Source organism: Callithrix jacchus, chromosome 12, assembly GCF_049354715.1.
Source record: "Callithrix jacchus isolate 240 chromosome 12, calJac240_pri, whole genome shotgun sequence".
Lineage (NCBI taxonomy): Eukaryota > Metazoa > Chordata > Mammalia > Primates > Cebidae > Callithrix > Callithrix jacchus.
Window position 1 is genome coordinate 108,292,725 of NC_133513.1, and position 14,738 is coordinate 108,307,462.

The 14,738-nt window shown below is 34.1% G+C and overlaps 1 protein-coding gene across 13 annotated transcripts in view; it reads left to right on the forward strand.

Moving 5' to 3' along the window:
• The window catches only part of ATRNL1 (attractin like 1), an 839,028-nt gene that overhangs the window by 241,211 nt on the left and 583,079 nt on the right, over positions 1-14,738 (forward strand). For all 13 annotated transcript variants that reach the window (XR_013525132.1, XR_013525133.1, XR_013525131.1 and 10 more), the window contains exon 19: positions 2,718-2,855. Coding sequence is in view for 10 of the 13 variants with exons in the window: in XM_035269198.3 (XP_035125089.1) it covers positions 2,718-2,855 (138 nt within the window). In the remaining 3 variants the exon portion in view is untranslated. The remainder of the gene's footprint in view (positions 1-2,717; positions 2,856-14,738) is intronic.

Below are 14,738 nucleotides of genomic sequence, written 5' to 3' on the forward strand. Positions count from 1 at the left end.
TTTAAGCATAATGTTATAAAATTAAAGTTCTAATAATATTATTGTAAAAATAGTATGAATTAATTGTAGACAATTGGTCTAAAGAATCTTACTATAGTAAGATACCCATCATTAGCTTTTACATAAGCATATTTATACATTTCATCACAAATTGTCATCATTTTGTTAAATTGATATGTAAAATATGCACGTTTTATGGATTTCAATGTGATGTTTCAATGCATGTATATATTGTTATAATGGTTGAATCATGGTAATTGGCATGTCTATTACCTTAAACATTTATAATGTCTTTGTTATGAGAACATTCAGAATCCTCTCTTCTATCTATTTGAAATGCATTATTGTTAGCTATAATCACCCTACTATGTTCTTTTGCTCTATTGCATAGTAGGTATTCCTTCTATCTGTAACGTTTTGTGCATTAACCAACCTCTCCGTAACTCCCCCTCCTCCTATTCTCTCCAGTTTCCTGTAATCATCATTATACTCTTAATGTCTATGAGATCTTTTTTTAAAGATACCATATATAATTGAGATTATGTGGTGTTTGTTTTTCTGTACTTGGCTTATTTCACTTAACAAAATGTCATCTAAACTCATCCATGTCCCAAATGATGGGATTTTATTTTTTATGGCCTGTTTCATGGCTGAAAATGTTTCATTATGTGTGTGTGTGTGTGTGTGTAAAGTCCCCTTTCTCCACATAGCTACCAACATTTGTTTTTTTCGCTGCCTTGCTTGTGCATTCAGATTTTTTTATCTTTTGTGAAGGTAATTGGATGTGTGGATAGTTATTCAAATTGATGTTTCTTCAGGAGTATGATTGTTGGAGAAATCTACTTTGCCCTTTTGCTCTGGTATCTTGAGTTCAACATTACGATATTTCTAAATATAATGCTCTATATCAATTGCTTCTCTTGATTTGTCATGAATATTTTTCCTTGTTATTAAATTTTCTCATAATTATTTTATAATATGGAGTTTAAAAACATATGGTTTTTTCAATTTCGTAAAGAGGATGATGAGCATATTTTTCATAACTGCATATTTTCTATTTTTTTGCATTATGAGAAAATTTTTTTATTTTTTCTTTTATTTTTGTCTTTCTATAATACATTATAATATAGTTGCACCTCTAAGAATTTCTATAAAGTATTTGGTTTTACTCTTTTGTGTGTCTGTTTCTTCCCCTATGCTAGCCTCTTGGGAATTCCTCTCACTTTCAAGTTTTCTGAATATAAGAGGCAGTTTTACATGCTATTTAATATCGGTTTTATTTAAAATTCAGAGTTCTATATGTGTATTTGTTTCTGCCATTGATTAGCTGTGTGGCTTTGTGTAGTTGCTTAACCCAGATTTCCTCATCTTAGAAACAGTTCTAAACACAGCAGCTTCCACATAGCATTGTTTTAAAGATTAAATAATATAATTCATGTGTACCATGTGGTACTCTATCTGGCCAAGGCATGGTGTTTACAATGATTAAAAATGAATGCTTATGTACACTTACCAAACAGAATAGATACCAACTACAAACAATTTGGCATCAGCAGAATATTGGCTTTCCTCATGGAGTGATATAGCTCAATTAAATGCTAGTTGCTATCTTAGTTGTAATAAGTAAAATAATCATGAAGATGACAATTATGATGATTTTCTGCCAAACAGTTACCAAACTAAGTTAATATTATGTCCCAAATAGGCGCAAAGATATGAGCTGTTATGTATGAACTTTACTCTGAAATTTTTTATTCTGCTGTAATATTAACATTAAAACATAAAAGTCTTAGTTATACAGATATAGAAACAATCTCATACTTTATATTTCATTCTGTTTAGTTCAAAGTTAAATAGACTTTCAGTTAAACCTTGAAGTTTTTCTTACCTAAAGAAGATACACATTTATGCAAATTAATTCAGAAGTACTATTTTTTTTTCCCGAGATGGAGTCTTGCACTGTTGCCCAGGCTGGAGTGCAGTGGCGTCATCTTGGCTCACTGCAACATCTGTTTCCCAGGTTTGAGAGATTCTCCTGCCTCAGCCACACAAGTATCTGAGATTACAGGCATGCACCACCATGTCTGGCTAATTTTTTTTGTATTTTTAGTAGAGATAGGGTTTCACCAAGTTGGCCAGGCTGGTCTTGAACTCCTGACCTCAAGTGATCCCCCTGCCTTGGACTCCCAAAGTGCTGGGGTTACAGGCATGAGCCACCTTGCCTGGCCCAAAAGTACTATTTTTATTAATTTTACTATTAGTTTACTTTATTCTGGTAAGAATCCGTTGCCACACAATTTTCTATATTGATTGATTATTATGTGTTAATACAATTAAGATGAATTTTAGCATTCTTTATCAAGGTTATAATATTTAGCCTTGTGTTTATATAACTTAACAGACATACCATTCTTATGAAATTTTGAGAATTATGCTAAAAAGTATTCTGTCATTAGTGATAACTTTTATGTTCCAGTTCATCTTTAACCACAACACTGTAAAGAGGTTAAAGTAAAATTTGAACACACAATTTATTGTACGCATTATCTTGCATTAAAACTTTGAGCTATATGTGTTATTAATTTTTAAACAAAACTTTGAAGATGCTCTTTGGACATTTTTACAATCCAACTTTTTAAGATATGTTCTTTGTTTTGATAGCTATTATACTTGATCTTATGTTAGATATTTGTAATACTTTTTACTGTTTTCTTTAGCTTGCCAGTGTAACGGACATAGCACTTGCATCAATAATAATGTGTGCGAACAGTGTAAAAATCTAACCACAGGAAAGCAGTGTCAAGATTGTATGCCAGGTTACTATGGAGATCCAACCAATGGAGGACAGTGCACAGGTAAGTTTCTTTTAAGCAAATTTTAGTGTATTTTTACTAAGATAAAGATAAGTAAGAAAGCAGCACCTGTTGTGGAGAATGTATATTACTACAGAAAATTTTTATTCAGTTTTACTATGTTTTCTAAGGTAATATGTATTTATTAGCACTGTGAACTGTGAGAATTCTATGATATGCTTGCTTCAAAAATATTACTTTTCTTTCAAAATGAATGTATGTTTATTGTTGTAATTTAACAAATACAGGGAAATAAAAGAAAAATTACCTACTCACTACTCAAAAATAATCATTGCTGATAGTTTAAAAATAAATAGTAGGTTATTGTTATGATGTTAGAAATAAGAAATAATTAAAGGGTAAATGTGTACACCTTACATCAGGTAAGATTCTTATTGCACAGGGTGGTAGTATAGAATAGTATTTAAGAGAGTGTGGGTTTGGAACCAATTCTGGGTTGAAATCCCAACTCTGTCACTGTTTAAATGTGTGACCTTGGTTTATTAAACTCTAAGTGTCTCATTTTCCTGTATGTAAAATGGAGATGATAATAATTCATTGAGTTGTTGTAAAGATCAAATGAGATCATATGTAATATAAGCCTTAGGAATTGAAGCACATAAAAAAGAGCATTATAAAGGTTAGCCATAATCATTGCATTCTTGTTTACAAAACCCTGCTTTCCTCCGTCTTCCTGTCTATTCTGCCACTTCTTTCTTCTACTTTGCAAAGAATATTTGGCTTTTAAATAAAATTTTCTTTTAAGTGGAATTTAATAGAAATCCTTCCTTGTGTCTAGATTGGAACTTGTCTTTAAAATTTTTAATCTATCATCTCTAAATGGAGTTTGCCTATATAGCACCCACAGAAAAATTGTTTTGGCTATGAAAATGTGAGGAATTTTTAAAGAGGTGGTGGAGCCTGACTCTGGTTAAATAATTTTTTTTAACACTAGCTGCATACTAGAACAGCTAGAAAGTTTTTAGAACTATGGATGTCTGGACTACTTTCTAAAACAATTAAATCATTATCTGGGTTGTAGTTGTAGGGGATTCTTGGGTAATGGTTCTTTTAAAATGTTTACCCAGTGACTCTCCTACGCACTCAGAGCTGAGACTCATGGGGAATGATGAGCTGATTCAACCTTAGAGTCAACACATTGTGCAGCTAATACAGTTGTATCTTGGTATCCATGTGAATTGATTCCAAGACCCTTCCTGTATACCAACATCTGCAGGTGGTGAAGTCCCTTATATAGACTGGTATAGTATTTTTATATAACTGATGCACCTCCTCCTGTATACTTCAAATCATCTTTAGTTATAATTCCTAATACAATGCCTACATTTCACTTTATTCACATGGATTCAAAGTATACTTGGTGCATGGCAAATTAAAATTTTGTGTTTTGGATTTTGTGGAATTGTTTTTCTGAATATTTTTGATCGGTTGTTGGTTGAGTTCATGGATATGGAACCCAGGGGTAAGGAGGGCCTATTGTAGTATATTGGGTGACAAATAAAGACAGGTGAGTGGAAGTTTTGTGATATGCAGTGATCTGATCCATTTGAAGCTCTAACATAGATGCAATAGCTGACATTTAGCATCTTATATATCCTAGGCACTATCCTAATAGCTTTATAGTCATTATTTATATTAGCTTTACAAAAATGGTATGGTATTGCTTTGATCCTCATTTTACATGTGAACACAAATATTTAATGCACAAAGAAATTATCTAAAATACCCAAGATTATATCGCTAGTTAGAACAAGAAAATATGTCATTCCTAAACCCTGCTCTTAACTGTTAATGCAGGAGTTCTGTTAATATGGACCAGGAAGATCCATTTGTTCTCAGATAAAAGACACAGCTTAGTGCTCTGTCCAGTGGATACATAAGGTGCAGTAATTATGGCCAAGTGGAATCCACAAAATTTAGAGTCTATATCCTAGAGTCATAGTGTTTTTAAATTTTGTTTCTTAAATAAAAATACCATGGTTTTCAAGACATGCTCTTTCTGAAGTTTTTTACCACTGAATTTTCTGTAGCTGTAAGTTTTATTGGAGAAAGTGCATGTTTTAGATAGATTATGTGTTTTGATGTATTGATTGCACAATTTTAAGAAAAAATATACTCTGAGATTTTTCATTCACATTACAATTTGTGTGTCTCTGTAAACTGTCATGTATTTAATATAAAATTGTTTTTTTTACTTTTATGAAAATTATTTTCAATATGTTTTCCAACATATTTTCATGCCCATTTGTAATAGTTCATTCTGTAATTTACTTAATATATTTCTTTTGGCATTTATATAATGCTTCTAACCATAACTCCAATTCTAGGTAATAACTTTTTAACAAAGTGAAACCTGCATAACAGATACTTAACTATCATAAGTATACAATTCAGTGGCATTTAGTACATTTACAGTATTTTGCAACTATCATCTCTAATATTTTTAAGTTTTTAATTAAAAAATTTAATTTTTAATTTTTGTCAGTACATAGTAGGTGTATATACTTACGGGCTACATTACATATCTTGATACAGGCATGCAATGTAAAATAATCACTTCAAGGAGAATGGGGTAACCATCTACTCAAGCATTTATCCTTTGTGTTACTAGCAATCTAATTTTACTCTTTATTTCAAGTTATTTTAAAATGTCCAATTAAGTTACTATTGAGTATAGTCACCTTATTGAGCTATTGAATAGTAGGTCTTACTCATTCTATTTTTTTGTGCCCCTTAACCATACCCCTTGCCTTCCAGCCCTCTAACTATTGTTTTTGTTCATTTTAAGCATCCCTCCCTTCTCCCCAGCCCCACATTACCCTTCCCAGCCTCTGGTAACCATCATTTTACTCTCTATGTTCATGAGTTCACTCGTTTTGATTTTTAGATTCCACAAATAAGTGAGAACATGCGGTGTTTGTCTTTCTGTGCTTGGCTTATTTTACTTAACATAGTGATCTCCAGTTTTATCCATGTTGTGGCAAATGGCAGGATCTTATTCTTTTTTATGGCCAAATACCATAAAAATATATACCACATTTTCTTTATCCATTTATCTGTTAATGCAGCAGTCCTCAACATTTTTGACATTAGGAGTGGTTGTGGGGAAGACAGTGTTTCCACGGATGGGCTGGTGTTGGGGTATAGTTTACAAATGAAACTATTCTACCTCATGTCATCAGACATTGGTTAGATTCTCATAAGGAGTGTGCAGCCTAGCTTCCTCACATGTGGAGTTCACAATAGGGTTCCAGGTCCTATGAGAATCTAATGCTACCACTGATCTGATAGGAGGCGGAGCTCTGGCCTTAATGCTTGTTCACCCGCTGATCACCTCCTGTTGTGCAGTGGTTTCCTAACAGGAAATAGACTGGTATCAGTCTGCATCCAAGGGTTGGGACCCCTGTGTTAATGGACACTTAGGTTGCTTCCAAACCTTATCTATTGAAAATAGTGCTGCAACATAGGAGTGCAGATATCTCTTTGATGTACCGGTGTCCTTTTGTTTAGGTTTGTACCCAGCAGTGGGATGGCTGTGTTGCTCAATTTTTAGTTTTTTGAGGAACCTCCAAACTTTTCTCTGTAGTGGTTGTACTAATTTACATTTTCACCAACAGTGTACAAGGAATCTGCTTTCTCCACATCCTCACAAGCATTTGTTATTGTCTGTTTTTGGATATAAGCCATTTTAACTGGGGTGATAGCTCATTGCAGTTTTGATTTGCATTTCTCTGATGATCCATGATTTTGAGCACCTTTGCATATACCTGTTTGCCATTTGTATGTCTTCTTTTGAGAAATATATATTTAAATATTTTGCCAATTTTTTTTGATTAGATTATTAGATTTTTTTTTTCTATGAGATTGTTTCAGCTCCTTATATACTTGGGTTATTAATCCTTTGTCAGGTGGGTAGTTTGCAAATATTGTCTTCCATTCTGTAGGTTTTCTCTTCACTTTGTTGATTGTATTCTTTGCTGTGCAGAAGCTGTTTGCCTTGTAATCCCATTTGTCCATTTTTGCTTTAGTTGCCTGTGCTTACAGGGTATTGTTCAAGAAATTTTGGTCCAGACCAGTGTCCTGGAGATTTTCCCCAGTGTTTTCTTCTGGTAGTTTCATAGTTTGAGGTCTTAGATTTAAGTCTTTATACCATATGCTTTTTATATATGGCAAGAGGTAGGGTCTAGTTTTATTCTTCTGCATATAGATATCCAGTTTTCCCAGAACCATTTATTGAAGAGTCTGTCTTTTCCCCAGTATATGTTCTGGGCACCTTTGTCAAAAATGAAGTCACTGTAGCTGTGTCTATTTGTTTCTGAGTGTTCTGTTCCTTTGGACTACGTATCTGTTTTCATACCACTATTATGCTGTTTTGGTCACTATAGCTCCTAAGTATAATTTGAAGTAAGTTAATGTCATTCATTCAGTTCTTTTTGTTTTGGATAGCTTTGGCTATTCTGGGTCTTTTGTAGTTCCATATATACTTTAATATTGTTTTTCTTTGTTTATATTTCTGTGACAAATGTCATTGTTATTTTAAGAGGGATTGCATTGTATCTGTAGACTGCCTTGGGTAATATGGACATTTTAACAATATTGATTCTTCCAAATTATGAATTGATTCTTCCAATGTATTTTTGATGTCCTCTGCAATTTGTTTAATTGGTGTTTTATAGCTTTCATTATAGAGATCTTTCACTTCTTTGGTTAATTCCCAGGTTTTTAATTTTATATATGGCTATTATATATGGAATTACCTTTTATTTTTATATTGTTCACTTTTGACATATAGAAATGCTATTGATTTTTAATGTTGATTTTGTATCTTATAATTTACTGAATTTGTTTATCAGTTCTAATAGATTTTTATGGAGTCTTTAGGTTTTTCCAAATATAAGCTCATGTTATCTGCAAACAAGGATAATTTGGCTTCCTCCTTTCCAGTTTGGATGCTCTTTATATTTTTCTCTTTTCTGATTGCTCTAGCTAGGACAGTCAGTACCATGTTGAATAACGGTGGTGAAAGTGGGCCTCTGTATTATGTTCCAGATCTTAGAAGAAAGCCTCTCAATTTTTCCCCCTTCGGTATGATACTAGCTGTGGGTCTGTCATATATGGCTTTTATTAGGTGGAGTTATGTTCCTTCAAGCCCTAGTTTTTTAAGAGTTTTTATTATGAAGAAATGTTGAATTTTATCAAATGCATTTTTACTGTCAGTTGAAATGATTAGATCATTTTTATCCTTCATTCCATTGATATGATGTATCACATGGATTGATTTGCATATGTTGAACCATCCTTGCATCCCAGGGATAAATTCCACTTGGTTATGATGAATGATCTTTCTCATATATTGGTGAATTTTGTTTGCTGGTATTTTGCACCAATATTCATTAGAGATATTGGACTGTAGTTTAAAAATTTTTTTTTGATGTGTCTTTTTCTGGTTTTAATTTTAGGATAATATTGGCCTTGTATAATGAGTTTGAAAGTAGTACTTCCTCCTCTGCTGTTTTTCAGAGTACTTTGAGTAGGATTGGTATTAGTTCTGCTTTATATGTTTGGTAGAATTCAGTTGTGAAGCCACCAGATCCCAGGCTTTTCTTTACTGGGATAATTTTTATTACACCTTCAATAACATTGCTTGTTATTGGTCTGTTCAGGTTTTTGCTTTCGTCCTAGTTCAATCTTGGTAGGTTGTATATGTGTAGGACGTTTTATTTCTTCTAGATGTTCCAATTTATTGGCATGTAGTTGATCATAGTAGCCAGTAATGGTCCTTTGAATTTTTGCAGTATCATTTTTGCAGTCTTCTTTTCATTGCTGATTGTATTTTTGTATGTCTTCTCTCCATTTCATTTTCTTAGTTTGACTGGCTAAAGGTTTTTATATTTTGTTTAACCTTTCAAAAAACCAGCCTTTTGTTTCATCAGTCTTATTTTCTTCATTTCAATTTTATTAGTTTCTGCTTTGATCTTTGAGATTTTCTTCTACTCATTTGCTTTGCTCTTCCTTTTCTATTCTTTAAGATGCATCATTAGATTATTTGAGCTTTTCCTCTTTTTTGATTTAGGCATTTATAGCTAGGTACTTTCCTAATAATACTGCTTTTGCTATATCCCATAAGTTTTAATATGTTGTGTTTCCATTATCATTTGTTTCAAGAAAATTTTCAGTTTCCTTCTTAATTTCTTCAGTGACATTCTGGTCATTTAGGAGCATATTGTTTAATTTCCATGTATTTGTAAATTATTCTTGTTACTAATTTCTATTTTTATTCCATTGTGGTCATAGTCAATGCTTTATATTATTTCAGTTGTTTTTGAATGTTTTACAACTGGTTTTGTGACCTAACATATGGCCTATACTTGAGAATGATCCATGTGATTAGGAAAATAATGTGTATTCTGCAGTTTTGGATGAAATTCTCTGTAAATATCTGTTAGATCTATTTGGTCTATAGTGCAGATTAAGCCCCATGTTTCTTTGTTGATTATTTGGGAGAGCTGTCCAATGCTGAAAGTATGGTGTTGAAATCTCCAACTATTACTGTATTGGGGCCTATCTCTCTCTTTACGTCTAATAATATTTGCTTTATATATCTGGATACTTCATTGTTGGGGTATATATATGTTATATTTTCTTGCTGAATTGAGGCATTTATCATCATACAGTGACTTTCTTTGTCTATTATTTTGTTTTTTGTCTTGAAATCCATTTTGTCTGATGTTAAGTATAGCTACTCCTATTCTTTTTTGGCTTCCATTTGCAAAGACTATCTTTTTCCATTCCTTTATTTATAGCCTATGTGTGTCTTTATTGACAAAGTATGTTTCTTGTAGGCAACAGATTATTGAGTCTTTGTTTTTAATCCAAACTTTTGATTGAAGAAATTAGTCCATTTATTTTCAAAGCTACTATTGATAAATAAGGACTTACTCCTGCCATTTTATTTTTTGTTTTCTGGTTGTTTTGTGTTCTTCTCTCTCTCTCTCTCTCTCTCTCTCTCTCTCTCTCTCTCTCTCTCTCTCTCTCTCTCTCTTTTTTCTTTCTATCTTCCTTTAGCAAAGGTGATTTTTTTCTAGTGATATAATTTAGTTTCTTGGTTTTTATTTCTTGTGTGTCCATTGCATGGTTTTTGGTTTGAAGTTACCACAAGACTTGTAAATAGTACCTTATAACCCATTATATTAAGCTAACAACAACTTGACACTTTTTGTGGTCTTCTTTTCCTTCTTCCTTTCTCTCCTGTCTTCCTTTATTGAAGGTTTTTTTTCCCCTATATTTTCTTAGTTTTTATTTTTTGTGTATCCATTATATGTTTTTCGGTTTGAGGTTACCACAGAGCTTGCAAAAGCTATCTTATAGCCCATTATTTTAACCTGATAACAACTTGACACTGTTTACATAAACAAACAAAAAGAAAACTAATACAAACTTTATACTTTAACTTCATCCCCCCTTTAACTTCATCTCCCTGCTTTTTAAAGTTTTGCTGTTTGTATTTATATCTTATTTTACCGTCAACATCTTGAAAAGTTGTTATTATTTTTGAGTGGTTCATTGTTTAGTCTTTCTACATAGGATAAGAGTAGTTTACTCACCACAGTTACAGTGTTATAATATTCTGTGTTTTTATATGTACTTACTGTTGCCAGTGAGTTTTTTGCTTTCAGGTGATAATTTTTGCTGATTAATGTCATTTGTTTTCTGTTTGAAGTACCCCTTTTAGCTTTTCTTTTTAGCTTTATTATTTCTTTTTCATGTTTGTAGGCTATATATACATTTCAAATATATACATTTCAGGATATAGATACATTTCAAAAGTTGTTTTACTTCAGCACTTTAAATATGTCATGCCACTGTACCCTGGCCTGTATGGTTTCCACTGAACAGTTTGCTGCCGGATGTATTGGCGCTCCATTGTATGTTATTTGTTGCTTTTCCCTTGTTGCTTTTAGGATCCTTTCTTTATTCTTGATCTTTGGGATGTGATTGATTATTAAATACCTTGATGTAGTCTTTGTTGGGTTTAATTCTGTTTGGTGTTCTCTAACCTTCTTATGCTTTGATACTGATATATTTCTCTAATTGGGAAGTTCTGTGTTTTTATCCCTTATCTCTTTCACTTCTTGCTTTTTAAGGCCACGAACTCTTAGATTTATACTTTTGTAGCTATCTCTAAATTCTGTAGGTGTGCTTCATTGTTTTTTATTTTTGTCTTTTCTGACAGTATATTTTCAAAGAGCCTGTTTTAAAGCTCATTAATTTTTTATTCTGCTTGATTAATTCTGCTATTAAAAGACTGCTGATACATTTATCCATATGCCAATTACGTTTTTCAGCTACAGAATTTCCCCTTGATTCTTTTTAATTATTTCAGTCTCTTTGTTATGTTCATCTGATAGAATTCTCAATTTCTTCTCTTATCTTACATTTATTTGAGTTTCCTCAACACAGGTATTTTAAATTCTCTGTTTGAAAGGTCACATATCTCTGTGTCTCGAGGATTGGTTACTGGTGGCTTATCTATTTCATTTGATGAGGTCATGTTTTCCTGGATGGTGTTGATGCTCGTAGATGTTCTTTAGTATCCGGGCATTGATAAAATTAGATATTTATTGTAGTCCTCACTGTCTGGGCTTGTTTGTACTTGTCCTTCTTGGGAAGGCTTTCTAGATATTTGAAAAGACTTGAATGTTATGGTATTAGTTGTATCTGCTATAGAGGGGACTCTAAGCCCAGTAACACTTTATTTACAAACTCATAGAGGTACTGCCTTGATGGTCTTGGACAAGATCAGAGAGAATCTGGATTACCATGTGAGACTTGTTCTCTTCCCTTATTTTCTCCTAAGCAAACAGAGTTTCTCTCTTTGTCCTGGGCCACTTAAAGCTGGGGGTGGGGTGACAAAAGTACCCCTGTGGTCATCACCTGTATGGCTGTGCTGGTCAGATATGAAGCCAGCACAGCATTGGATCTTACCTACAGCCTGCTGTATCCACTCACTGGTTACTGCCTGTGTTCACTTAAGGTCCTGGGGCTCTACAATCAGCAGGTGGCAAAGCCAGCTAGGCTTGTGTTCTTCCCTTCTGGATGATGAGTTCCCCCCAGGCCCCTGGTGGATCCATCGGTGCTGTACAGGAGTTAGGGGCTAGAGTTAAAAACCTTAGAAGTCCACTTAGTGTTCTATTGTACATTGACTGAGCTGGCACTCAAACCACAAGACACGGTCCTTCCCACTCTTACCTCCCCTTTCCAAAGGCAGAGGAGCCTCACTTCATAGCCACTGCCATCAAAGGCCACGGGGAGTACTGCTAGACTACAGCTGATGATCCCTTAAGGCCTGACGGCTTTTAAATAAGTTTATGAAGAATGCTGCCTGGCCTGGGACTCACCTTTCAGGGGAGTTGGCTCACTTCTGGTCTAGGGTAGGTTCATGAATGTCATTCAAGAGTCAAGTCCTAGAATTGAGGACCCCAAGAGCCCACTTGGTGCTTCATCCACCTGCGGCTTTATTAGTTCCTAAGGTACAAGACAAAGTCCCATTTACTTTTCCCTCTGCTTTTCTCAAGCAGAAGAGTTTTGCCCTGTAGCCACCGCAGCTGGTAAGGTGCTGAGTTTCACCTGTAGCCAGGAAGTCTCAGAGGCTCACCTAAAACCCTCAACATAGTAACTGGGTATTGGTGCTGATTATTCAGGACCCAAGTACTCTTCAATTAACAGGTGATGAATGCTTCTAGGACTAGGTCCTTACCTTCAAGTCAGTAGGTTCCTTTCTGGCCAGGATGTGTCTAGAAATGTCATCTGGAAGCTAAGACCTGGAAGAAGGGTGTCATCATTATGATTGGTGCCCTCAAGACAAATTCTCTCCACTTTTCTCACACCTCTCCTCAGGTGGAAGTTAAGGTTCTCTTTTGGAACCACAATTGTTTCAGTCTGGTGCACAAATTTAGAGAAGAGGTGATACCAGCACTCCCTTAGTCACTCCATCTGCTGTCCCAGCAGGTCCTGTGCCCCACCAGTTTATTGTTTCTAGGCCCAGTTCAGCACTAGGACTTGGCTAAGAGTTGTAGACCTTATGGCCTAGACTACCTTTCAAGTTTACTTAGAGACTCAACATTTTAGCCCTTGGTGGTGAGGTTAGTGGGAACTGAGTTCAGACTGCTAGGATCGGACATTTTCCTTTGTCTAGTGCTGGTTTAGATGTTCCCTCACCTAGGTGGGTGTCCCCTGAGTTTTGTTCAGTTCTCCTTTCTACTACAGCAGTGAGTTCAGTCCCTCACGATTGCTATTTTCTCTGTCCTTTAGTGCTGAGATAATCTCCGCACCATGCTGTCACTGCAGAGAGGTGGGAGAAAGGTGATGATGGCAATTTGAGACTTTAAAAAAAAATGACTTCAGTGCCTCTTTCAGTGATAGAAGTTAACCCCAGGTACTTTGAGGGCTCACCTGATTTTTGGTTTTATGAAGGTGCTTTTTCTGTTTAGATAGTTGTTAAATTGATGTCCCTGTTGGGGGAGGGGGACATCAATTGTCTCTTGTTAACTTCTATCACTGAAAGAGGCACTGAAGTGATAGAAGTAGACAGAATCTTCTATTTCACTATTTTGCTTTGCCTCTCCCTCACCTTTATCTATTTCTTAAACATTTTCATTGCCCCAAAAGGACACTCTGTACTATCAAGCAGTCATCCCAGCCCCTGGCAACCACTAATCTGCTTTCTGTCTGTATGAATTTACTTATATTCTTGATATTTCATATAAATTGAGTCATTCAAAATGTAACATCTTTGGACTTGCTTCTTTCACTAAGTGTAATGTTTTTGATGTTCATTCTTATTGTAGCAAGTATCAGTACTTAATACCTTTTTACAGCTGAATAATACTGTGGTTTTGATTTCCATTTCCTTAATGACCAAATATTGAGTATCTTTTGATGTGCCTTTGGACCGTTGTATGCTTAATTTGGAGACATATGTATTCAAGTACTTTGCCTGTTTAAAAATATATTTGTTTTCTTAAATTTTAGAAAAATATACATAATATAAAATTAGAAATTAAAGCCACAGGTGGATGGAGCACCAAGTAGGCTCTTGAACCACTTTAATCATTTTTAAGTGTACAGTTTAGTGGCATTAAGGATATGTGCACTGTTTGGCCACCATCATCTTCATTTTTCTTCAAAACTTTTTAATCTTATAAATCTGAAATTCTATACCCATTAAATAATAGCTACCCACTTTCCCCACTTCCTTCCAAACCCTAAGAGCCACCATTCTACTTTCTGTTTCTGTGAATATGATGACTATAGATACCTCATGTCAGTGGAATCATGCAGTTTTTGTCCTTTGGTGACTGGCTTATTTCTCTTAGCATAATGCCTTCAAGGTTCATTCATGTTATAGCATGTATCAGACTATCTTTCCTCTTTAAGGTTGAATAATATTTCATCATATATTAGTACAATCACAATGTTTTGCAACCGTTACCTTTATCTAGTTCTTACATACATCATATTTTGTCATTTATTAACTGATGGACACAGGAATTGCTTCTACCTTTCAGCTGTTGTAAATAATACTGCTAAGAATATGGCTTACAAATATCTTTTTGAGTAATTTATGTCTTTTCATATGCTTATTAAATATTTCTTTATCTTCCTTAGAAAAATGTCTATTCCAATCTTTTGCTCATTTTTTTATTTGGGCTTTTCTTTTTGCTGTTGAATTGTAAAAATTCTATATATCTTCTAAATACAAGGCTCACATCAGATATATGATTTGTGAGTATTTTCCACCATTCTGTATTTTGTCTTTATTGATGGTATCCTTTAAAACACAAAAGTAGCCATCTTGATGGTTTA